General features: G+C 35.5%; 2 protein-coding genes across 7 annotated transcripts in view; one reads left to right on the forward strand and one right to left on the reverse strand.

Moving 5' to 3' along the window:
• The window catches only part of LOC114318832 (uncharacterized), a 35703-nt gene extending 18134 nt beyond the window's left edge, over window positions 1-17569 (reverse strand). The window contains exons 1-8 of one of the 6 annotated variants that reach the window (XM_082894361.1): window positions 17336-17558; window positions 16252-16436; window positions 12751-12806; window positions 12583-12642; window positions 12459-12477; window positions 12229-12293; window positions 12097-12112; window positions 11922-11983 (exon numbers count right to left, since the gene is read on the reverse strand). In XM_082894361.1, the coding sequence (XP_082750487.1) occupies window positions 11922-11983; window positions 12097-12112; window positions 12229-12293; window positions 12459-12477; window positions 12583-12642; window positions 12751-12794 (266 nt within the window). In that variant the 5' untranslated portion in view covers window positions 12795-12806; window positions 16252-16436; window positions 17336-17558. Of the gene's footprint in view, window positions 1-10880; window positions 11102-11921; window positions 11984-12096; window positions 12113-12228; window positions 12294-12458; window positions 12478-12582; window positions 12643-12750; window positions 12807-16251; window positions 16473-17335 lie in introns of those variants that run through there. The other 5 variants (XM_028265791.2, XM_028265794.2, XM_082894362.1 and 2 more) reach the window with 5 other exon arrangements.
• Window positions 17570-24053: 6484 nt separating this feature from the next.
• LOC145802491 (uncharacterized) lies at window positions 24054-25717 on the forward strand. The gene is made up of 2 exons (XM_082895217.1): window positions 24054-24976; window positions 25076-25717. Exons 1-2 carry the CDS (start codon window positions 24054-24056, stop codon window positions 25515-25517), a joined length of 1365 nt encoding a protein of 454 aa, XP_082751343.1. The 3' UTR covers window positions 25518-25717.
• Window positions 25718-25996: the final 279 nt, after the last annotated feature.

Raw genomic sequence — 25996 nt, forward strand, 5'->3', positions numbered from 1 at the left:
AAAAAAAAAAAAAAAAAAACAAACAAACAAACAAACAAACAAACAAACAAACAAACAAACAAACAAACAAAAACAAATCCACAATCCATTCACCACCTCGGTTTTCAACCCGATCACAATTTTACACTAGGATCAACCCCGATCCCCATTTTACAGCAAAAAAAAAAAAAAAAAAAAAAAAAAAACAACAAACACACAAAACATCCACCCACACAGTGTGTTTTTTTTCTTTTCCCTTCTCTACTCTACTGCAGGTCTCTTCTTCTTACTTTTATCTTGGGTGTCCCGTGCCAGTCCGGTCTCCGTGTTTCCTTGTCCACCGAGCACGTTCACTCCCCCATACTCCTCCACTGCAGCATATGGCGGACCTCCAACACGGAACATCACGGTGGCCTTCCGCTTCAGTTCCTTATTTTCCGCCTTTAGCACACTTATCTCTGCTCGCGCATCCTTATACATGCGTTGGAGCAGAGCCAGCTGGGAGTTTAAATGTTGCACCTCATTTGTCCTACTCTGCAGCCGGTTCGACAAATTTGTGACCGCCGTCATGCTTTCCACACATGCCTTCAGAGTATACTGATTTGCTTCCACATCCGACTGCACTGCCATTCTTTGCTCCACAGACCGCATCGGAAAGTTCAGCGGAGTAAACTCCGGGGCACTCGGTTGAGGTTCCAGTGCTACCGCTCCAGTTCTCTCTCTTGTTGACTCGTTGAGGTCGGGAAAGAGGGTGAGCAGACTCCGGGAAGACGAGGCCATTTTCTGGGCAACAAAGTGTTACAGACTATTTTCTGGGCAACAGAGTATTACAGACTATCTCTCTCCGCAAACGGAACTATCTTTCTCAGCAACACGAAGGATTTTTCAGAGGTTTCTCTCAGTTTTTTCTCTGCCTCAGCCTCTGCCTTCGTCTTGGTTAAATAGCCGATGCTGCCACGCGCATCGCGCGCCTCTTGACGCCCGACAAACTGGCACGCCTTTTCATGGCACATCTTTTGATAAAGTGGACACACCTTTTGATGGCACGTTTTTTGATGGCACGCTTTTTGATGGCCCGCCTTTTTATGAATTGGGCACACCTTTTGAGGGTGCAACTTTTTTAAGGGTCCGACAAGACTCTGTAAACTGTCCCGACATTGATTCCGGTTAGCTCCTTTATGGGTCCGACAAGACTCTGTAAACTGTCCCGACATAGATTCCGGTTAGTTTCTACAAGGGTCCGACAAGACTCTGTAAACTGTCCCGACATAGATTCCGGTTAGTTTCTACAAGGGTCCGACAAGACTCTGTAAACTGTCCCGACATAGATTCCGGTTAGTTTCTACAAGGGTCCGACAAGACTCCGTAAACTGTCTTCTACAACGGTCCGACATGACCCCATAAACTGTCTTCGACAACGGTCCGACATGACCCCATAAACTGTCTTCTACAACGGTCCGACATGACCCCATAAACTGTCTTCTACATCGGTCTGACACCACCATACAGTGTCCTCTACAACGCTATGACACCCCATACAGTGTCTTCACCAACGGTCTGACACGACCATACAGTGTCTCCTATCCTTTTTTATTTTTATGTATTTTCTTGTTTTGTTACTCTCTCCAAACTCAAGTTAGTTAGTTTCTCTCCTCCTTGAGTTTGCGGGGGGCTGTTAGAATTTCCCATCTTTACCTTCACCTACTCCACTACACACTCCACTTCACCTACCTCCACTTCACCACACACTCCACTTCACCTAACCCACTATCACCTCCACTACACCTACTACCACATTTTCTTCTATATATAGATTGTATAGGAATTGTAATTAATCAATCTTGTAATTACATCAATCAATCAATATCAATAATACATATATTTTTTACATCCTGTATAGTCAGCATCAGTGAAACAAGAGAGCCCAAATTGAGGAGCGACTGTAAAGAATAATCCCAATCCAGAAGAGGTCTTCAATATCTCAAAATGTTCTGAACCGCATCAAGCTGTTTTGAACTGCATCAAGATGTTCTGTACGAGGTGCACGCATGAATTGACTAACAACACTAACTTTAAATGTCAAGTCAGGTCTAGTGTTGGTCAAATAAATTAGACGTCCAACAAGACACTGATACATGCCTGGCTCCTCTAACAACTCGCCAGACTCTGATGTGAGCTTGATATTGGGATCCATAGGAATAGAAGCAGGTTTACACCCTAACATACCAATATCCTAAAGTAAGTCAAGAGTGTACTTTCTCTAAGATAAGAGAATTCCCTACCATGAGTGAGCCACCTCAATCCCAAGAAAATACTTGAGACTCCCCAAATCCTTAATGTCAAAGGTGTGTCCCAAATCCCTTTTTACTTGATCAATGCCTACGGAATCATCACCTGCGAGAATAATATCATCCACATGAACCAACAAGACTATACACTAATTGATTGAATTAAGACGAATGAAGCAAGTATGGTCAGGGTGGCACTAAACAAATCCATGGAGATGATGACAGAACTAAAACGACCAAATCAAACTCGTAGAGACTGTTTCAAGCCATACAAAGACTTGCGCAATCAACACACTGTTCCCAAATACTCCCCCTCAGTCCGAAAACCAGAAGGAGGTGCCATATAAATTGCCTCAAGAAGATCCCTATGAAGAAAGGCATTTTTGACATCAAGTTGATGAAGGGGCCAAGAATGGGATGCTGCAAGAGAGATGAGAAGATGAACCAATGTACGCTTGGCAACGGGTGCAAAACTGGCTCCAAAATCCTTGCCAGGAACCTGGGTGAAGCCCTTGGCCACCAAGCGGGCTTTGCAACGGTCAACAGAGCCATCAGCTAAATACTTAATAGTGAATACCCATTTGTAACCCACAGTACTCCCGCCAGAAGGTAAAGGAACCAAATTCCAAGTATGATTCTACTCTAAAACTGTCATCTCAACCTGCATAGCCTCCACCCATTTTGGATTTTGAAAGGCCTCGAACACAAAACGAGGAGTGGCCTCAGATTCAAGCTTGCCAAGAAAAGAGCGATAGGTAAGGGAGACCCTATCATAAGAAAGATACTAGGAAATGAGATGATTAGTACTACTCAAATAACCCCAACAGTTTGGAGGATGTCAATCCCGAGGGAGATTATGACGAGGAGGTAGAGGGGATGTATGTAAAGGAGAAGAAGTACCTGACCCAAAGACCGGAGAGGCGACAGGGAGGAGCTAAGAGCGAGGGCGACAATAGTATACCTGCAATGGAAAGGAGGGCGAGGGAGGCAAAGGTGGAGAATGAGGAGAGAGGACAACGTCATCCGTAACCTCGTCCAAAATAGGAATAGGGCGAATGAGCGTGGAAGCCTGGAAAGGAGGGTTAGTACCAAAAAATGGAAATCTTCACAAAAAGTAACATCGAAAGTGTGGTGAAAGTGACGAGACACAGAATCAAAACGCCTATACCCTTTTAACATGGAAGAATACCCCAAAAAGACACAACAAATAGACGTGTCATCTAATCTAACTTGGTACGAGCGGGACTCCAATCCTGAACAAAATAGGTACACCCAAAGACACGAGGTAGGAGAGGAAATAAAGTAGTGTGGGACAGAAGAATATGAAAGGGAGTAAGATTCTGCAACACACGACTAGGGGTCCTATTAATAAGATAGACAGCGGTAAGGACAGCCATATGCCAATAGGACTTAGGGACACTCATACCATGAAGGAGACACCGCACCAGACATAATATGACGATTTTTATGTTTAACTACACCATTTTGCTTAGGAATCCATGGACATGTAAGTTGTTAAAGAATACCAGTCTGATTAGATGGGGGCAAAAGCATTGGAAATATATTCCCCACCATTATCAGAACGGATATTCCTAACAGCTGAACAAAACTGAGTCTTAACCATTTGTAAAAATTAAACAAAATGGGAAACATGTCAAACTTACGATGGAGCAAATATACCCAAGTGCATCTAGTGTGGTCATCCATAAAGGTGACATAATATCAATGGCTAGAAAAAGCAGGAACAAGAGACGCACCCCAAACATCGAAATGTATAAGGTCAAAAGCACTAGGAGCACGAGTCATATGAGGTATGTAATTGGTATGAGTATGTTTAGATAATTCGTAAACCACACAATGAAACTTAAAATCTTTGCAAGCTTTATTCAATAAAGAAAAAAGTTGGCATAAGTATTGAAAATTGACGGTTGCGTTTGGTTGTGTTTTGTAAATGTGATTTGAGAGTATGAATTGTATTTTGAATTTGTGTGTTGTAAAATTATGATTTGAGTGTAGAAAATTTGTTTGGTAAAGAGTTTTGAAAATAGTTTTGGAAAAGATGTTTGATTTGAGTGGGGAATTGTTGATGTGATATTTGATATGTGATACAAAAATTTACAACTCATAACTAAATATACAACTCAAAATTATTTTAAAGCACATTAAAAATTAAAAAAATTTCAGAAATTTTTTTTCCAATTATATAAATCAATTGCAAAAAAAAAAAAAAAAAAAAAAAAAAAAAAAAAAAAAAAAAAAAATTCCTGTACAGCAGAGGACATCCAGGTGGATGTCCCCATGGACGTCCGGGCGGTAGTCCCTAAGGACGTCCGGGTGGTCTTCCCCTGGCCAAAATTTGAACAAAAAATGCGGCTGTAATACAGAGCTCTCTGCAGAAGTTTGGAAAGTTGATTCCAAACACACAACCAAACATCATACTGAAATACACATGTGGAATTACATTTTGAATTCACAACCAAACAGAGCCGACATAACCCATACGTGCATGCCACAATTCTAAAGTTTGAACATTAAAAACACAAGATATAGAAGTAGGCAAAACAGACGCCTGGAAACTAGTTAAAGTAGAAGGAGGTTGGTCTAGTGGATTCCCAAAGTAGTAAAGTCTATCGCGCTCATATGCCCTGCCAAAAATCCTTTTCGAATCAAGTCCTGTAACAGACACGAAGATAAGAAAATAACAGCACAATTGAAGGACTTGGCAAGCCGACTAACGGATAGTAGATTATATGCAAAATTAGGAATATGCAAAACAGAGGAGAGTAATATCCGGAGATAAAGACACTTGACCCTTACGAAAAACTCAGGAGAAAGACCCATCAACAAGACAAACAGATTGGTCTATGGAGTAGGAACTGGAGATGAAAGAAGGGAAAACTCACCCGTCATATGATCATTAGCCTCAAAATCCAAAACCCATGAAGGACTAGCAGACCGAACATGAAAAGTAGTAGAAATACCTGTAGCGAGAATAGCAGTAGTAAAGGAGGATGAGCTAGAAGAACTAGTAGTCAAAGTCCCAAGTTGAGTCTGAAGTTGACCAATCTGAGTCTGTAACTGCTGTAAAATAGGAATACTGAGAGACCCAGAAACATGAGAGGCAAGGTTTTGAAAAGCAGTTGTGGTCTCCGTAACGGTTGCGGTGACACGGTAGCGGTTGCGGTGCATAGAGGCTGTAGTGTAACAGTTGCGGTAATCGGAACCGTGATTTTTTTATTTTTCGCACAATTTGAAGAAAATTTACCGATACGCATATTTTTTATTTCAGAATCATATTTATTGGGGTTTAAAATAAATTTTGAACAATTTTTGTTAGTTTTTAAGTATGATCCAATATATTTCATATTTTCAAATCACTATTAAATGAGCTTTTTACATTTTATTTCAATAGTTAATGATTTTAAGAATAATTAATTTTAAATATCTACAAATTATTTGTTACCAACACTTGAACCAACTGAATAAAAAATATTCACAACTATTAAATGAAAAGATTATAAAATAAAAATTGCGCCACAAATTTTTAAAAAAAAATTCATATAGGATTTTTTCTTTGGGTTTGAATCACTTGAGTATTTATCCTTTTTTTGTAAGCTTTTGTTTTTTTTCATGGGAAAATGAAACTATTCAGAATATTATGAAAGGATATAACGGTGTCTAACGGACCGTTATGGCCGTTACGTGACACCGAAACGGCTGTTACACATGTAAATTTCCGTCACACTACTATAACAACCGTAAAGGGTGGTGGTAACCACCACAACTGTTAGGTAATGGTTGCGGCCGATTTTTAAAACCTTGATGAGAGCCTCCCACTAAAGTAGCAGTGCAAGGTGTGCCAGAACCATGAGGGCGAGAAGATCGTTGCCTCAACTTAGGATGAAGTTTGAAACAGCGAGCCTTTACATGACCAGGAGCCCCACAATGATAACAGGTAACTGAACCAGTAGAATCCCAAGAACTAGAGTTTACGACAAGGTCCATCCAGTCAGATAAGACAAGAGTCACTGGAGTAGTGTGCGGAACCAGACGCCGACGACAACTATCAATGGTGGCAAAGGCCTCATAGAGGAATGGCATGGGCGATGTGTTTAAAATCTAAGTTCGAAGATATTTAAATTCAGAGTTTAAACCAATCAGAAACTGGTAGGTGTGCTAGCAGGCAAGGCGACTAGACACAAGAGCGGCAGTGTCTGCTAGTAACTCAGTCAAGGGGCTTATATTGAGCCAATTCCTCCCAACAAGCCTAAAGGTATCCAAAGAACTCTGATACAGAGAGACCCAAAGCAAACTGGTAAGCACGAGCAATGTCTTGATAGAGCTCAAAGATACGAGCCTCATCATGAGCATGGGCATACATCTGAGACAAGGCACGCCAAAGACTCAAAACAGTGTCGCAATAAAGAAACATGTGGTAAATATGGTGCTCCATGGAGTTGAACATCCATCCTAGAATAGTGCAATTATCTAGATCTCACTGGACACGTGTAGGATCAGTCACTATAGGCTGCATAGAAGATGAGAGCCAATGGGCCTTTCCCTTTCCCCTTAAATAAGGAAGCGGCCCCAAGTAGCAAAATTTTTCCCATTCAATACTACACTCGTAATGCGATGAACATGAGTGTGATGAGAAAGAGAAAAATGAGAAGTCACTGGTACAAATTTGGTAGGCATATTGGAATCAACATGGGATAGGTCAGTCATTGCGGATTAATAAGGGCTAGAAAACACAAAATTACAACAACACAATTCAAAAAAATACAAGAAGTCAAAAAAAACTCAACGGCTAGTCCAAATAAATGCTACCGGACAAATCTGGTAGTCCACAAAATAAATAAATAAATAAAAGCTAAAAAGTGCTTAATAAATCAACACCACCCTAGAAAGGGAAAAAATTGGGACTGAACTGCCTTAGAAGAGCTGCCGAAGTATCTATGGCCAGGAAACACCCTGGTCGATAGCCAACAAGACCCTTGGCAACACTGGGGCAGCCTGCCGAGGGGCGTAGAGGGTTGGGTAGGTGGTTTTGGGGGCTCTAGGCTGGTTGGGTGGGGTTGTCAGGTGAAATAAAGGGCTGGAAGGGGACTATCGGCACTCAAAAAGGAAGGAAGAAGATGAGACAGTGGTTGGCCAAAAAAGATGAAAAGAATAATGTGGCTTACCCATGAATGAGGTAGAGGCCATGTATATATAATAGATTCATAATACAATTTAGGAAACGATATAAATAAGGAAACAATACTAAATCAGTGATTGACACAATCACATATTATATACATAATACTACAAATAAAGAGATTTTATGTATTCTAATTTCTATATTCAACAGTTACTATATGACTTGGTTTTTGGAAAGAAATTGTATTTTGAGAAAGAAACCTCAATTTTTCATAAAACTAGGATGTGTTGGAATTTTTGGAAATTGAATTGGAAATGTTGAGAATTATGAAACTCTTGAGAAGTGAATATTGAATATTATGAATTGTTGAGATACTAGGAAATCATGGAGATTTTAGATTGTTGTTGGCACATGGATTTATTCTATTGTTGTTATTCTTTAAGTACCGTATTAAAGATAACTATTTTGGCTATCGGTGGAGGCTAGCATTGTCGTGTGATAGAAATTGCATGTAGGTTGGGCTTTTGAAATGTTTACAAATCATGCGTCTCATTGTACATATCACGGATTTGTAATTATCATGATTTTGTATCTTGAAATGTTGTGTTGAGAACACTTTGCATTATTTTGAAAAAAATGGGTAAATACCGTGGTGAATCCGGTTGAGGGGTCTTGTAACAGTTAATTTGGCTTTAGATCCATGGTGAAAGTCCGAAAACATGCGCAATGTAGGATCCAAGTTCCTTCCGGTTAGGTGCCGGTAAAGTGGATTGGTAGTGCTCCTTGAGACTACTTGCAAACACTAGCCTAGGGATTACCAATGTCGTATTTACTGCCATGGTTTCTACTTTTAAAAAGCTTTTCAACTTTGATTTTGGAACCGTTGCATGGCATGATCTCTCAAAAGAAAACCCATATTTTATCATGACATTTCACATGCATTCACCGCATGATACCGTTAAACATCATACATGTCATTAAGTATATCTCTACTGGGCTTTTTGCTCATCCCTTACTGGAAACAACTTTCAGGTGTTGACAACGTGTCTCTGCCAAAGTGATTGACTTGGGAGGATCTTGGAGCTTAAGGTTCGTTCTCTTTATTTTGCTTTTGTGTATAGCCAAAGGCTTGGATGGATTAGGCGTAGGACCCACTTTTGATGTGATTGGTTAAGACCCGAAAACTTGTAGCCATTAGGCATAAACTTGTAATAGCTTAGTTCTCAATGAAATATTTGCATGCTGGGATTTATGATTTAAGGTGTATGGAAATGATTTCGAGTTTAGCATGCTATATCTATATATATATATTGAACGAATGAGACTAATTATAGCTTCTGCATGTGTAGTTGAGGAATGAATGTCAATTGAAGAGCATGTTGATTAGTTCGGGTGTTTATATTTTTAGGGTGTTACAATATGTTGTGCTTTAAAAAAGAAAGAAATCACAATGGATATATTGAAATGGTACATAACAATATGACATGCATGATGGAGCAACAAATACAATAAAACAATTGTAGGCTGTGAAGCACGGATATGGATACAAATACGATATGATACAAATATGGCAATACAGAAAAATCTTCAAAAATAAGATACAAGAACGGCTAGGATATTTTGAACTTTTGTTTTTAAATAATTGTGTTATATTACATGACCTTCAAGAATATTGACAAACCATTATTTAGGAATTAAATGATCTCCAATGCAGATGTTAAAATTGTGTTAGTGTGCTATGTGATAAAAAGTGATAGAAGTGGGACTTAGGATTGTTTTGGGAATTGGCTTTTTAGGATCTTTTTGACTTTTTACAAAAGACATGCAAAAAAATAGAGTAGAGTTGATTTTTTTGTAGTGGCCTTTTGGCTAAAATGCAGCCTTCCAAAAGTAAGTAAATAAATAAATAAACAAAATGATGTGTCAGCACCTCGCCCCCCCCCCCCCTCTCTCTCTCTCTCTCTCTCTCTCTCCCTCTCTTCCTGCCAGTGGCAGAGCCAACCCATCCTGTCTCCATCTCTTTCTTTCTCTTCTTTCTTTTTTCTAACTCACTCTTCACAGTTAGCATCTGACTTAAGAACTTACACCGACACCTTTTTTAACAACTCCACTGGAGCTCTTTTTGGAAGAAAGTTTTGTGCTGCAGCAAAAATCTGACACTAATGGATAAAATCTGAAAAGGTAAGGTACTACTTTAATCTCACTAAAAAAGAAAATATTGAAAAATTTATTTTTGTATTTATTCTAACAACTATACTCTAATACTATGTAAAAATTATTATAATTTCAATTTCATTATAGTTTAGATGCGTGACCTATAGTGTCCAAAAAGTATCTGATGCTTCTCAAAATTAACATCAAGTATCGAATATTTTTAGGAAGTAATTGTAGGAGAAATTAGTGACTTCTAAGTGATTGGTTTGCATTAGGATTAATGTTAAGCCCTCATATTTTTATGTTAGTTATGGATGAACTGATTAGACACATGCAGAATGTGGTATACCATGATGTATATGCTAGTTGTTGATTATGCTGTTTTAATTGATGCTTTGTAAACAAAATTAAATAGTAAATTAGAGGTATAAAGAGAAGCTCTGGAATCAAGAGGACATAAGAAAAGTACGACAAAAATGCAATATATAAAATGTAACTTCAGTAAAACCCAAAATACAAATAAAGGGATAGTAGGATCTTAATTGATATTGATCCTGTGTTATCAAATGCACTCAATAAAAAATCCACTTAAAAATTTTCTTACTCAAACCACCTAATGGGGTTCTCAAACAACTCTACAAACCCAAAGTTCCCTACTACTTGAGAATGGCTACACAAATCATCTTTTATAGTCCATTCAGTGTAGAGCCACATCCTTGGATCCAAAACAAGATCTCTTTACTCAAAACTTCAATCCATGTTTGTACAAGTTTTCACTATGCATGAAACTATTAAACCCAAAAGATCTTGAGAAAATTTCATTTTACCCCCCAAACTTTGCCTCAATGATCAATTACACCCCCCACTTTGAATAATTTCAATTTTACCCCCAAAGTCTTTGAAATCCTATCAATTTGCCCCCTAACATCTATTTCCATGAAGTGGACGGAATGGGTGACGTGGCCGGTCGACCGGGAGGATCATCGGGTGGTCGACCGGTTGGGAGTTGTTTGGCAGAAACAGAGAGCTTGTGTTTTGTTCACCCAACACAAAATGCTTAGCACAAAATAATAGTTCACCAAACACAACGTTCATCTCCAAATCAAATTTTTTTCATTAATAATAGTTCACCCATTACATATCATTCATAAATAGGTTACACAGTCCATTCATTCTTACATTACCATACATCAGTAAATACTCCGTAACTTTACATTAGAAACCACATTCCTACAATCTTTCTTTTTTTTTTTTTTTTTGGTTACATCTGAAACAACATTCTTACAATCAACCATGACAAAACCAAGCAAATACATTACCTTCCCTCTCTTCCAATCCTTCTCTTCAACTGTGCTTCCAACTTAGTCAACTTCTTCAACATGCCAGGAATGATCTGCACTACACAATCACACATGGGTGGTCTGATACACACATCATGGACAGCTGCAAATCCTGGAAGGAGATTTCTTAGTTGCCCTAACAATACTTGCAATCACTTCACCTGGGTAGACCCACTCCTGTGCGATCGGGCAGGGCAGATCATTCCTGGTCTGTTGAAGAAGTTGAATAAGATAGAAGCACAACTGATGAGAACTGGAAGAGAGAAAGTTATGGATTTGCTTGGTTCTGTCATGTTTGGTTGGTTGTAGGAATGTGGTTTCTAATGTAATGTATGGCAATGTAAGAATGAATGGAATATGTAACCTGTTTATGAATGATATGTAATGTGTGAACTATTATTAATGAAAAATTTGATTTGGACATGAACATTTGCATTTGGTGAACTATTGTTTTGTGTCAAGCATTTTGTGTTGAGTGAACAAAACACAAGCTCTCTGTTTCTGCAATACTAGGCAAAACTCCCAACCAGTCGACCACCTGGTCATCCACAGTCAACTGGCCACGTCACCCATTCCGTCCAATTACTTGACGGAAATAGACGACAGGCAAATTGATAGCATTTCAAAAACTTTGGGGGTAAAAATATATACATTTGGTCAGTGATTAGGCTTATCACGAAAGGGCCAGATTTAAGTAAATCCAGTACAAATCCATGGCTTGATTTTAGAAGCCGTAAATTGTACAAAAATGACTAAAGCAACTAATTTCAAATAAATTTTTTCCTCTTCAACTTTAATTCTACTGAGAAATATCTATAAATCGTGTTCAAATCCTAACTTAACAAGTAACAGAGTAGAAAAATATAAGAAGAAAAAACAAAAGAAGCTAAATACAACAACTTGATATAAATATAACAAAGGACTCTCACTCAATAACACAATGGCCAGCATACAAAATGCATTTTCAAGGGTCCATAAAAACCAAAAATGCATCTCTAACCAAAGATTTGAAAAGCTCACCTCAGTCTCTTCTGAATTTCTGAAAGTTGAGTTCGCAATAAATTTGCTTGAATAGTCAAATCCTACCATAAGCAAATTAGAAAATTCAAAACATGTCACTAGTGTTAATATGAACAACTCATAATATAATTAGTTTCTAAAAAAACGATTCAATTAACTGGTTTTGGACACATACCCCAATATTTTCATAACTGCAACAACAACAACAAAAAAAGCAAGAATAGTTTATATCAGGAAAATATAGTCAATGTCACATGGGTTAGTAAGGAGACAACAATCTACCAACTAAAACTACTAAGCCACATACCTTGAACCGAAGAAATCTTGTACATTTACATTATGATCTGACTTCCTATAGGATCTTTTCAAAGCCTAGAGTCTCAGAGGAAATTTAAAAAAGACAAAAAAAACAAAAATAATAATAATAATAATAATAATAATAATAATAATTGTAAAGGACTAATGGTAATAATAACACATAAAATAGATCAATTAAATGATTATTGGAGAAGAATGGGATTGTCAAAAGAAGCTTACATCAAAGCTCTCCAACTTCCTGTTCCAATCCAGTAAAGAACAATTCAATTCCAACTCCGATCATATTAAACCCAGAACTAGATGAAAATAACCGGTTTTCCATGAGAAAAAATATTGGTATTACCTTTTTGCCCTTTCCTGTGGAGTTAATTCGGCAAATCTTTCAATAATTCCTTCAATGATACTGAACAAAAGGAGGGGAAAAAGGCTTAATATTATAGAAAATCGTATTAGCTCTGCCAGCAGCAGTAGTAGCAATAATAACGATAATAATAGTATAAAGATGTCTTACAATAACGACATTGCAGATTTCTCATTTTGCCCTCCTCCCTTCATTTTGAAACTTATCTAGAAATTTAAGAAAAAAAATAGTAAAGTATAAAATGTTTTGGGAGATGTGACAGCTTTGTACCCTTGTTACAAAGGTCAATGACTATAATGTCATCTATAAATGACTTAACATGTAATCACTACATACAAGAGTATGACAATCAAGTCAATCTTTATTTTTTAGAAGATGTAGAACATTCACGTGCTCTAGTTTGTAAGACCTTCCTATGTAAACATTACTATCACTTGGGCTACCCACAACATGACAATCATAAGCATAATTAGATCAGGCTGCAATACGCGTTCTTATTCCTATTTACCCCATCATTGAACAGCACTACAATGAAAAGACATACATCTATATATATACTTATATATGCTTCATTACAATCAATTTGTTGTGGCTTAAATCTCTTTTCCTTGATGAAACTTGAAATGTTGACTCTACAAATGACAGTGTTGCCATTAAGCATGTTCCGCAATTAGAATACTTCTACTTCCTAATTGAATATTCAAAACTGAGTTAAATGTCTCACAGATTATGCATAAACCTTTGAAATATTTTATGTAAAACATGGAAAGTACAGAAGAAATTGAAAAATCCAGAAGTCTTAAAGTGCCAGAACACACAAACCGAAAAGAAACTCGAAATTCAGGTATCATATTATTTCATAAAAAAGGAAGAGACAAGGCCCCTCTATCACCTAGTAACTATAACATGGATTGCATTGTTGTGTTGTACAAATGAATTGGAATTAGGGAAAATTGAAGCCGTTTTCAATCCATGCATTGCATAGTCATAATCATTCTTTCATTTATGAATATCATGGAATGTTTTGAGAAAATTGACGTTGAGACCGTTTGAATACCCTTTGAAATCTTGTTGAATTATTAAAGTAAACAATGTGGTTAAATCTAGGATGTGTAGAAAAGTTTGAAAATTAAATTAAGTTGGCTTGAGGTCCTTGGCGAAAGTCCGGAATCTAGCGCAGAGTCAAGAGTCCAATTGCCCTTCTGGTTAATAGCCAGAGAACATGGATTTTTGGTAGTTCTGATTAAACTATTTGTACACATACCTAGGGATTTCCCATGTATTATTTATTGTTTAATAATTGGCTTATTTGAAATTGATGAAACTTGGAATTCATTGAGAGACTTGCATTGTTGTATTCATGGATTGTAAAACTTTTTGAGCATGAAATAACATCATTTGCATTCATGATCATACACATGTCAATCTCATATACATTAGTAATATTGTTTCTACTGGGCATTAGTGCTCATCCCTTCGTGGAAAATATTTTTCAGGTACTGGTGAGATCCCTCCGCCTTGTTGAAGGCTTGTGATTTGTATTTTAGAGCAAGAAGGCTCTTTACTTTTGTTGTTATATTTTTGTAAAACTTTTGAGCTAAATTGTATGGGTCGAAACCCCTCTTTTTGTAGCAAGGTTTCAACCTTGCAATATGTAAGCCTATAGGGCATTTTAGTTGTTTGTTAACATCTATGAAGCACGGAGACCTCTCCGAGGGCTGCGTATCAGTGTCGGACACGGACACACGTCGGACACCTGTCAGTCGAACACATGGTGGACATGTGTCCAACACACAGTAGAAAGTGTCCGGCTTTTTCTTTTTTATTTTTTGCAGATGGACACGTAATGGACACATTCGGGACACCGCGGGGTGAAATTCATAATTTATGAAACTTTTGTGGGGGTCAATTTGTAAAAAACAAAAACAGATTAATTCGTAACCTAGAATCGAACAGAGAGAACAAAAGAGAGTGAGAGAAAGGCTCGTCGGGGACACCTGGTCGCTTTTCGTTGGTCAATCGTCGCTCGCCGCTTGTCGCTTATCACTCGTCGGTGGTCACTGCTCGCTACTCTTGCTGTTATCCAAGGTACAACTTCGATCTTCTTCTTCATTCTTCTTCTTCGATCTTCTTCTTCTTCTTCATTCTTCTTCTTTGATCTTCTTCTTCTTCTTCTGCTCTGATCTTCTTCTTCTTCTCCAATCTTCTCTCTCTCTCTCTCTCCCTCTCCTGCTTTGCTCTTGAACTCTTATTTTCTTTTTTCTTTTTTTTCCCCTTTTATAGGCTAATGGTAACATCTCTCTCTCTCTCTCTTCTATTTTTTTCCAATTTTATTTTATTTTTTCTTTTCTCTCTCCCTGCCTCTGTTATTTGATTATATTCTTTCTTTTCTTTTTTTTATTAGTTTTGTTAAATCAATTAAATGTTTTTTTTTAAAATTTTAATCGAGTTAGTTTGTATTTTTTTATTACCTTTCAATGATTTTTTTATAATTTTATGACATATAATAAATAAATTTAATTATATATATTGAGCGTGTCCCCGGCATATCATGTCCCCTATTTTTTGAAAATCTGCATGCCCACGTGTCAATGTCATGTCACGTGTCCATGCTTCATAGATTAACATTGTTTCAATAGTTCCTGACATGCTATAGATTCAAGCTAGAGAGTTGTGAATGTGTGGTTCATGTGATCTTAGTTTTGTAAAATCTTAACTTCACTGGAATGAAATAGGAGAAAAGGAGATTTCTTTTGATTATAAATATCTTTGATTATTGGATATTCCTACTGCTTCCGCATATGTAAATTAAACAAATTTCTAATTAAAGGAAAATTATGGATTTAATTAATATTAATTGGATTTATAGGAATTGGGGCAATAAAAGGTAGCGGGGGTGGTAAAGATGGCCCGAGAGGTGGCACAGGTTTGGGTGGAGACGGGGAGGTTGAAGGGTGGTAGCGAGAGGCTGGAGACAATAGTTGGAGCAAGTGAGGGTGGTGGGTGGGTTAGGTTTTGGTAGGTTAAGGATGGGGATAAAATTGGTAGCTAATGTTAGGGTGGGTTAGGCTTTGGAATTTTATGTTAGGGATAAAATTGGTATTTTATTGCCTAAGTGAACTAAATATGACACTTTCATCTCCACCCAATGACACCCAACTTGGATGAAGGCGGGTTTAGACCCTAGGTCTATCATATATCAAGACTAGCCACACTAGCTAGCACCTTCTATATTTTACTTGATCATCAAGCATCAATTTGTGCCACGTTTTTATATAGGTCACCATCATTTTAAATCAAGTAGCCAATCCCACAAATGAGTGCTAATGGTGGAAACTTAAGAGTTTGTCATGAATCCATGCCTATATTTAGTCTCTCAAATTCATGGATTTTACAAAATAAATCTCGCATAAATTTTTAAAGAAAAGATAAACCAACCCTTTGTGAATTTCAAAACAGCCACATGACATGAGGAAAAGAAAAAAATTGAACAATTTGCACGCTAGCATAATGTGTCAGTTAATCAAAAAAGGATTAATGCTTTCTCTATGACCAAAGCCTTAACATTGATAATTATGAGTAAATGCTAGAGTTTGCTAACACAAGTTCAAAGTACCATAGTAAGTAGAGGAAATGAAAATATGAGCACACCTATTCCTTCCTTTCCACATCACAGGCCTGCCAGAGGGTGAGAACATGAGAAGGACAATGTCAATGTCACACAACACTGATAATTCATTAGCTTTCTTGATGAGCCCATTCTTCCTTTTTGAATAGGTCGTAAGGCGGTTGGTACTACTCTCCAACCTTTTTATCTTCAACTTGACCCGCCCCATCTGCATTTTCACCGGAAAACCTTAGTTTCAGACACCCTGCAATCCCCATTTCAAAAAATTGTCTTGTATTCGCCAATGTTTTGTCATCAACCCATAAAGGATTGTTGAAATTTGTTCCCAAACGTTCACATTGTGCAACAAAATGAAGTATGTACATGAGAAATTAAGCAGGGTGGGTTATTGGAAATTAAAGTCACCGAAAAGTAAGAAATCAAGTATAACTAAGAGCATCTCCAATCCTTTACCTATTACTTCATAAAATTCAAATTTGAAGAATAAAGGGCTAAAAGTGAACTCTAATTATTTCATCAAACTTATATCAAATCAAGTTTCAGGCAAAAGTTTCACTAAATTAAGGTTGAACCAAACCCTACTTCGAATTTTTAACCGTCATATTTTTACTTAAATTTGTTGAAATTTTAAAAAGAGAGAATTTCTTTCATCAAAAATTTTAAAGCAATTTTTTAGGATAAGTTTCAAATTTTTCCAGAAGATTTGATGGGAAAAAAAAAATGGTGGGAATTAGATTTAGAGTATTCTAACAGATAAGCTTTTAACCAAAATCAAGGGAGAGGCAAATTTTCACCAAATCAAGGTTGAACTAAAATCCTACACCAAATTTCCAGCAGTCTTATTTTTAATCACATTTGATTAAATTTTAGAAAGAGTAAGATTGGAGATCATTTTCTTTCATAAAAATGGTTAAAACAGGTTTTAGTATAAGTTTCAAATTTTCCAAAAATATTCGATCAGAAAAATATATATAGAGTAGAGGTTGGAGTGTTCCATAACAGATCAAGTTTTTAACTAAATTTGTACTAAAAAAATATAAACTAATTTAGGATAAGAAAAAGAAGAAATTGAAATGAGGGATAGAGGGGGGGTTATAGAAGAATTACCCTAGATGTGGAAACAGAGAGAAAAGTTAGAATGTGCGCAATCGAACCCTCTGAGAATGGGACGGATAGATCTCTTTGCGAATAACAGACACCATTAAAAGGGAGAGAGAGAGACAGAGAGAGAGAGAGAAGTGCGTAGGCATACGTATGGCTCCGAATTGCAGGAAAGAATGAACGAAAAAATCGGTCATCTAACCAGAGCGAGAGAATCGGTGAGTTATACAAATTTCCAAACTACTTAAATACTTTATTAATATTATTTTACTTTATTTTGGTGAATAAGGCATCGTTTGGCGTAATATTATTTTACTTTATTTTGGTGAATAGGGCATCGTTTGGCATCTAATAGTTTTAATTTGAAAGTTAAAAAATTATTAAAAAAAATAAACAAATTATAATTTATTTTAAAAAGTTAAAACTTCTTTTTTTTTTTACTTTTTATACATTTTTTCGTAAAAAATTAAAAAATAATTTCAAATATACTAATTTTTTTTACCTTATATATTTTAACAAAAAAATCAAAAAATTACTAAAATAACTTATTCCCAAATGAGGCCTAAATACTTTATTAATTGACTACTCATATCATTAATTCTACTAATATACTCAAAATTTATCCGGAAACATTAATAGATGGGGTATTTCCCTAAATAAGCCAAAATAATAAAGGAATTCCCAAACTAAACCTAGTTTTGAAAGAATTTCCAAAATGAGCTAACTTGCAGTTCACAATCGCGAGTTCAACACTTTTCCACCCCTATCGCCTGAAACCTGCCAAAATTAAAACTCGCTGTTACCAAAAGCGAGTTTGATTAAGAACTCGCGGTTACGAAACGAGAGTTTAATTAAATTTTTTTCCTTTGAACTCGCTTTTTACAAGCACGATTTCATACTGAACTCGCTTTTTCAAAACACGAGTTCATCAAAAAATAGATTTCTTCTGAACTCGCTGTTCATAACCACGAGTTTAGAGCAAATTTTTTTTCTTTAAGTGAAATCGTGGTTCACAACCACGATTTTAGAACTTCTATTTAAACCCCCCCAGCCCCGTGTTTTGCATTCACGCTTTCTCCTCTCCCCACTGCTGTCTCTCTCTCGCTCTTTACTCTCTGTTCTCTCTCTCTCTGGAGCTCGCTGCTCTCTCTCTCTCTCTGGAGCTCCCTCTGATTGATTCAGTATTGTCTCTCTCTCTCGTTGGTATGGCTTCTATCATTTACTTTACTGTGAATAAATTAGGATTAGAGTTTATATTTGTGAATATATTTGTGTTTGTGAAAATGTGAATAAATTAGGGTTAGGGTTCATGAATGTGGGGTTAGGGTTAGGGTTTATATTTGTGAATAAATTAGGGTTAGGGTTCATGAATGTGGGGTTAGGGTTAAGGTTTATATTCGTGAATAAAATGTTGTGAAATCAGAAATAATAAATTAGGGTTACGGTTTATATTTGTGAAATTTTAAGTATAGATAATTTGTTGAATGTGTTGAATTTTAATTATAGATAATTTGTTGAATTTGTTTAATTATAGATAATTTGTTGAATTTTAATTATAGATAATCTGTTGAATGTGAAATCTTTTGCTATAGATAATTTGTTGTTGAATTTGTTGAATGTGTTTAATTATAGATAATTTGTTGAATTTTAATTATAGATAATCTGTTCAATGTGAAATCTTAAATTTTAAATTAGGGTTAGGGTTAGGGTTAGGGTTAGGGTTAGGGTTTATATTTGTGAGATCTGTTTAGAAATCTGTTGAATGTGAATGTTGAATGGTTTATATTTATCTTAAATCTGTTTATAATTGTGAAATCTGTTGATAATTGTGAAATCTGTTGAATGTGAAATCAGATTTGTATTGAATGTGAAATCAGATTTCTGTTCAATGTGAAATCTGTTGAATGTTGCATCTGTTTAGCAAAATTTAAATATTATGTTTGAAATAAAAAAATGAGGGTTATGGTTTTCTATTGAATGTGAAATCAGAAATGAGGGTTTTCGTTTTGAATTAGGGTTTTGAATTGATGAATGTGAAATCATTTTTCAATTAACGGTTTTAAATTGTGAAATCAGAAATGAGGGTTATGGTTTCAGAAATTAGAGGTTAAGAAATTTATGATAAGTTAAAATTTTTAAATAATGTTATATAATTTTTTTTAGGAACAAATAATTTTTACGTAATGAATAGATAATTATCTATAATAATAATAATTACATAAGAAAGAGAAACGTTAATTTGGCTGTAAAAATTATTATTAATTAGGTGATGTGGAGTAGTAATAACTTAAAATTAATAAAGTAACAAAAATAATTTTGTTCTAACTTTCAATTTTTTAAGTAAGAATAAGAAATTGAAAAGTAAGGAACAAAATTTGTGATAAGAAATTGCTATGGAAGTTTTCTCATCATTTTGGCCAGGAACAAAAATATATATATATATATATATATATATATTTTGGAGATAGGGATATGGCAAAATAGAAAAGTCAGATAATTGAATTTTATGTCGGTGTAGGCCTGCCTAATATTTTCTATGGGTGACCCTTTAAGTAGTACACTAAAATTTTATTAACAAATTAAAAATCTAACTACTTAGAATGTTGACCCAAAAATAAAAAATAAAAGAAAACTTTAAAATATGCCATTGATGCCACATGCCCCTACGATAAGAAAAATTGGTTTGACTAAATTTATGCACTAAATTCAAATGTAATCGTGGTTAAATATAAAAAGTATAGTTTACTTGAATTTCTTGCCCCATTTACGGTTGAATTTCATTTTCGAGTTTTTCCTCCTTAAAATTCATGACATTCCCTTTTATAAATTTGATATAAATAAATGACTTTTTAGAAGTGATCTACAAAAAATTGATATAAACATTAGAGGTCGAATAATTTGATCCACAAAAAATTAGAAGTCAAAACATTACTTTTTACCTCTTTGCCAAAAGAGGCCTTCCAAGTCGTCATGGAAAATGCTATTATGAAAACATTTGATATAAAAAAAATAAAATAAAATAAATTTGTTTAGGAATTATGTTTGAAAAAATTAAAATATTTGATTTATAAAATGAGTCATTCTCGATAATTTTTACCCACTTGAATTATCCAATTGACTTATTCTCTATGCGCCTGTATTATGTTTATTCAATTAAGTTATAACTTTTTATGATAGTCGGATGTCTGAATCAGTTTACGTATTTATCAACTAATCTTACAATCCACACCAAACGTCCATTCCACGTAGATCCGACAAATCTCAATTAATGAAACATACTGAGATTTCAACTTGAGATCTGAAAGGAGCATACCTAATTTCTAACACATAATGAGAGCTCTTTAATATTAATGAAACTCAAGTTTGACTCTCTTCAGGTCGATAATTTTTTTGTTATGTTATTTCTCTAAGTTATTTCCTACGTTATTTCGGATGAGGTTATTTCCCTAAGTTAGGGAATAATGTCATAGGAAATAATCTATCAAATAACTTTGTCATTAAGGTCCCTATTGGCAGAGGGAATAATGTCAATAAAAGTAACTTCTCTTTAATTGTCCACAAATCTCACTAATTTGACCACCAGTTACAAAAAATGACGTGAACAATGTTTGAAATTAAAATTAAGTATAAGTCATACAAAATCAGTCGAGTTATTTAAACTCAATGAAAAAAATAATAATTTCATAGAAAAAGTTACACTATGATTTAAGATTTTTGTATGACTTGTCCAGTTTTGTCCAATCGCACTGAATAAACACAATACTTCATACAAATTATAGTATAAAATTATATGAACAGAAAAATAAAAGAAGAATCTTCGTAATGTCTTCATATTCAAAATTATTAATATATCTGTCTAGGTTTCAAATCATGCTTTTAAGGAAATTTTATTTATACAAAAATTTTGAAGTAATTATTTTTTAAAGTAAATCTGATTAAGAAAATTTGATTTATACATAACCATGGTGTGGTTAAGTAATTCTTTCTATCTTCAGAAAACGTGGTTGCAAACCACGATTTTACTGTTGACCCGTGGATAATAATCACTTCTAAGCAAAATGTAAAAATTCAACAAAGAATTCAAAATCAGCACTCATTCTTGTTTGTCACAGACACTCACAAACACTCTCTCTATCCCTCTCTCTGACACACACACCCACAACACTCACACTTACATCAAACATATAGGCTTTTTAATATATATAAATTTTATTTTGTAAAATTCATACCAATATTTTATTATTATTATATATATATAATAATAATTGATAATAGCAAATAATAATCAACTATATAAAATGATTATTTTTTTACTTTAATTCTTAAAATGTAAATTTTTTTTTAGATAAATTACACTGACACCCCTGAGGTTTATTTGAAAAAAAAAATTCATTGGAAAAAAATAAAAATAATTTGAAAAATAAATTATTTAAAAAGATAAATTAAATTAAAAAAAATTAATTGTTCTGAATTGTATAAAATAAAATTTATATATATTAAAAATTATATATGTTTCATGTGAGTGCAAGTGTTGTTGGTGTCTGTGTCAGACAGAGAGATAGAGAGAGTGAGTGTCAGTGTCTGTGTCTGTGACAAATAAGAGGGAGTGCTGGTTTTGAATTTTTGTTCAAAATGTGTTTTGAAAACACGTTTTTACATATTTTACTTACAAGCGTGGTCACGAATATGTATAAATCAAATTTCTTTATGTATAAATCAAGTTTACCAACACTTTATAATTTATATAAGGTCACAACCTAGGGCCATTTCCCAAAATAAGTCAAAATACTAATTCAATTCCCAAACTAAGCCTAGTTTTGAAAGAATTCCCAAAATAAGCTAACTCGCGGTTCACAACCACGATTTCAACATTTCTGGGCCTGTCCCGCGTGAAATTTGGAAAATCTTAAAATCGTGGTTACAAAACGCGATTTTGATTAAGAAATCGTGGTTACAAAACGCACTTTTAATTAAAAAAAATTTATTATGAACTCGCTATTCTGAACCACGATTTTAGCCAAAAAAAATTTTCTTCTGAACTCGCTGTTATAAACCACGATTTTAGTCCAAAAAAATTTTGTTCTGAACTTGCTGTTATAAACCACGATTTTAGCCAAAATTATTTTTCTTCTGAACTCGCTGTTATAAACCATGACTTTATCCAAAAAAAAAAAAAAAAGACTTGTGTACTCAAAACATATATATTAAAATGTGAACAAAGCATCACTTATGTTGTTGGTAGCTGAAGTGATCAGAACATCACTTATGTTGTTGGTAGCTGAACAAAGCATCACTTATTTTTAATGTTTTTTGTCTTAATTGAAGCAAGTATATGGAGACTGTTCTAATTATTTTCTACTGGGGGGAAACACAATTCGGGATCCTGATGAAGGCGTAGCATATGATGCTGAGCCGAAAGGGATATATGCGGTGCAAATTGGCACCACGCTTAGCAATTTGGAGGAGATGTTTACGTCAAAGGTGGCAAGTTACGGGGAAAGTGTTCGATTGACTTTCAAATGTAGATATCCTTATCGCCAGTGGCAAGCACACAGCAAATACAAGATATTACCGATCAATGACGATGAGGCGTTGAACACCGTATTAAGTATCAGTGCAAGTTTTCAAGCACCAAATTGTTTGGAAGTCTACATTGATAAAGAGATTGTACACAATATCCCGAACATGACACATATGGATTCTCGTCTGTTCACTACATTGCTGATGCATGGGATTGACACAACAGCGTTTCAGTCTCCTATGTATGAATCAGATCAATGTTATCCATTGGGCTACACACAACAGTCATTTCAGGGCCATGGTGTAGAATCAAGTTCACGTGGTGGATATGGTTATGAATTTGACAGTAACACACAAGATGTGCCGACATGCAGCCATCATACCACTCCGGTTGAAGTTACTGGTAATATGGCTAAAACAGTGAACGAGGTGCAGTTTGCTGACAGTGACATGTACGGTCCTGATGTCGCCCTAAACGATGATGACAATGAAATGTGTGAGGAAGAAAATGTATTAGGCGGATCAGATGATGATGATGATGAAGAATATGATGCCCAGGCTCCCGTTCAACCTGAAAATGCCCTCATTCCACCTAGAGTTGAAATTCCTTTCTATGACAACATTCACATGGGTGGTGATTTTGACATTAGTACCCGTGATGTCGTTCCCCGTAACCGGATCTGGAGTGCTGAAAATCCAGAGTTGGACAGAGGAATGGTTTTTGTTGATAAGAAGCAACTTCTATATGCTGTGAAATTGTACCATGCAACAAATAATCGAGAGTATAAGGTCGTAACCTCCAAGCGAGACCTTTGGGTGTCTGCTTGCAAGCACGACTGCAGTTGGTGGTTGCGTGCATCTCTTAGTAGGAAACATGGTCTTTTTGAAATAAAGCAGTACAGGGGTCCTCACTATTGTTTATACCCACGAATGAACAGGGACCACACTAATATTAGCTCCAGTTACATTGCTTCTCATATTTTGGGACAAGTTGCGGTTAGTATAAAAAATAAATGTTTACATATACATACATATTTGTTTGTTTATAGTGTTCACATCTACATAATCCAACTCATATTTGATTTGTCGTATGCAGAATGAACCTGATATGCCAATTAAGAATGTCATCGAAGATATAAAAAAAACCATGAACTATAGTATATCATACAAGAAGGCGTGGCATGCAAGGGCAAACGCAATTAAAATGGTATTCGATGATTGGGATGAATCATACATGCAATTGCCTAAATTCATGCATGCATTACAGACATCTAATCCTGGCACCATCGTGACATGGAAGCATAGATATACCGGGCATGCAACCATTATACCCGTCTTTCACTTTGTTTTCTGGTCTTTCAAACCCGTCATCGATGGCTTTAGATATTGTAGGCCTGTTATAACTATAGATGGTACATTCTTATACGGTAAATACACTGGTGTGTTACTTGTAGCAACGATTGTCACTGCCAATGGCAAAATATTACCGCTTGCATTCGCTGTTGTCGACAGGGAGAGTTTGGAGTCTTGGTCGTTCTTCATTCAAAATATCAAGGAACATATTGTCATGGACCGACAGGGAGTGACTTTGATATCTGATCGAGCTGAGAGTATTTTAGCTGCTGTGAGGCGGCATTGGCTGAATCCCTCGCTCCAATTTGTTGGATATCATCGGCACTGCCTTCGACATGTTTGCAGTAACTTTAACACACATTTCAGAAATAAGGAGCTCAAACAACTTCTGTGGAAAGCAGGGAGTGCTGATCAACGACGAAAGAGTAATGGTTACTTAGATCAGATACAGGCTATTAACCAAGAAGCCATCGATTGGGTCCACAAGATGAATCCTGAGGACTGGGCCCTGGCATATGACGGTGGATATCGCTGGGGGGTATTGACCAGTAATGATGCAGAGTGCTTCAACAGCGTCTTGAAAGGTGCAAGAAACTTACCTATTTCAGCTATGGTTGAATTCACATTTCAACGACTCGTCAAATATTTTGACGAGATGGGAGCCCAAGCTGAAATAGATGTACGCAATGACTTCCAATACCCTAGAGAGATGCAAAGAACTATGGAGGAGGGTATCGCAAGGGGAAATACTTTCAAGTTGATATCGTATGACAGGTTAGTTTGTAATGTGAAAAAATTGTTATTATTATGTTGTTAACTTAATTACATCTAAAAACATGAACTTGATTAGTTTGTTTCAATATTATCTTATAGGCCCCGCCGTGTATTTGAGGTGCAAACATCTTTTCGCCGTGGACGAGGTCGCAATAGACAAATTGTGCGGATGAATCAACCCACGTGCAGTTGTGGGAAATATGAGATAAGACACTATCCATGTTCTCATATGCTCGCTGTAATGTCTGAATGCGGTGACAATCCATTCCAGTACGTTGATCCAGTATACAAGCTTCCTGTATACATGAGGGTTTGGGAAACTAAATTCAACCCAATACCGCATGAAGATTATTGGGATGATCCGCAGTGGACCTTAATGCCTAATGACCTTCGTCTGCGAGAAGTAAAACGGGGTCGTACATCTATGGCTCGTATTCCGAATGAGATGGATATATTAGACAGGCGTTTGACAGCTCGTTGCAGTGAGTGCCACCAGACAGGTCATGACAGGCGAACATGTTCGGCGCGACTTGGTCGATGAAGACTATGTAATACTTACATGTAATATATCATTTTGAAATTCTTCATTTGTAATAGATCATTTAATTATGTATTTTTAAATTCTTTATTTGTAAACGGGGTCGTACATTTGAAGTGTGTATTACAAAATGTGTACTTGAGTCAAAAATGTGTAATGCAAAATTGAAAATGTGTACAATTTATTCAAACTTTTATAATTTATTGAAAATGTGTACTAGTTTTTCACGGAGTACTTGATTCGAAATGTGTATTACAATATTCTATACTTAATCACGTAGTTCTTCTATCATTTCAAAATTTCATATTTTTGAATAAATTAAATATCGAATGCTGCAATCATTGTTCACATTTTATAATTTAAAAAATTTACAAATTTTAAAAAAATTAACCTATTATAAATTAAAATTTTAAAAATTGGAATGCTGCGGTCATTGTTCACAATTACAAAATTTTATATGTATTTTGCAAAATTTATAATTT

Source organism: Camellia sinensis, chromosome 11, assembly GCF_055761805.1.
Source record: "Camellia sinensis isolate YWXY chromosome 11, ASM5576180v1, whole genome shotgun sequence".
Lineage (NCBI taxonomy): Eukaryota > Viridiplantae > Streptophyta > Magnoliopsida > Ericales > Theaceae > Camellia > Camellia sinensis.

Excerpts from the sequence above, each read along its gene's own strand:
- LOC145802491 (XM_082895217.1), top strand. The coding sequence starts at position 24,054 with ATGGTATTCGATGATTGGGATGAATCATACATGCAATTGCCTAAATTC. Across the intron at positions 24,977-25,075 it reads AAGTTGATATCGTATGACAG|GCCCCGCCGTGTATTTGAGG; the intron begins GTTAGTTTGTAA and ends ATTATCTTATAG.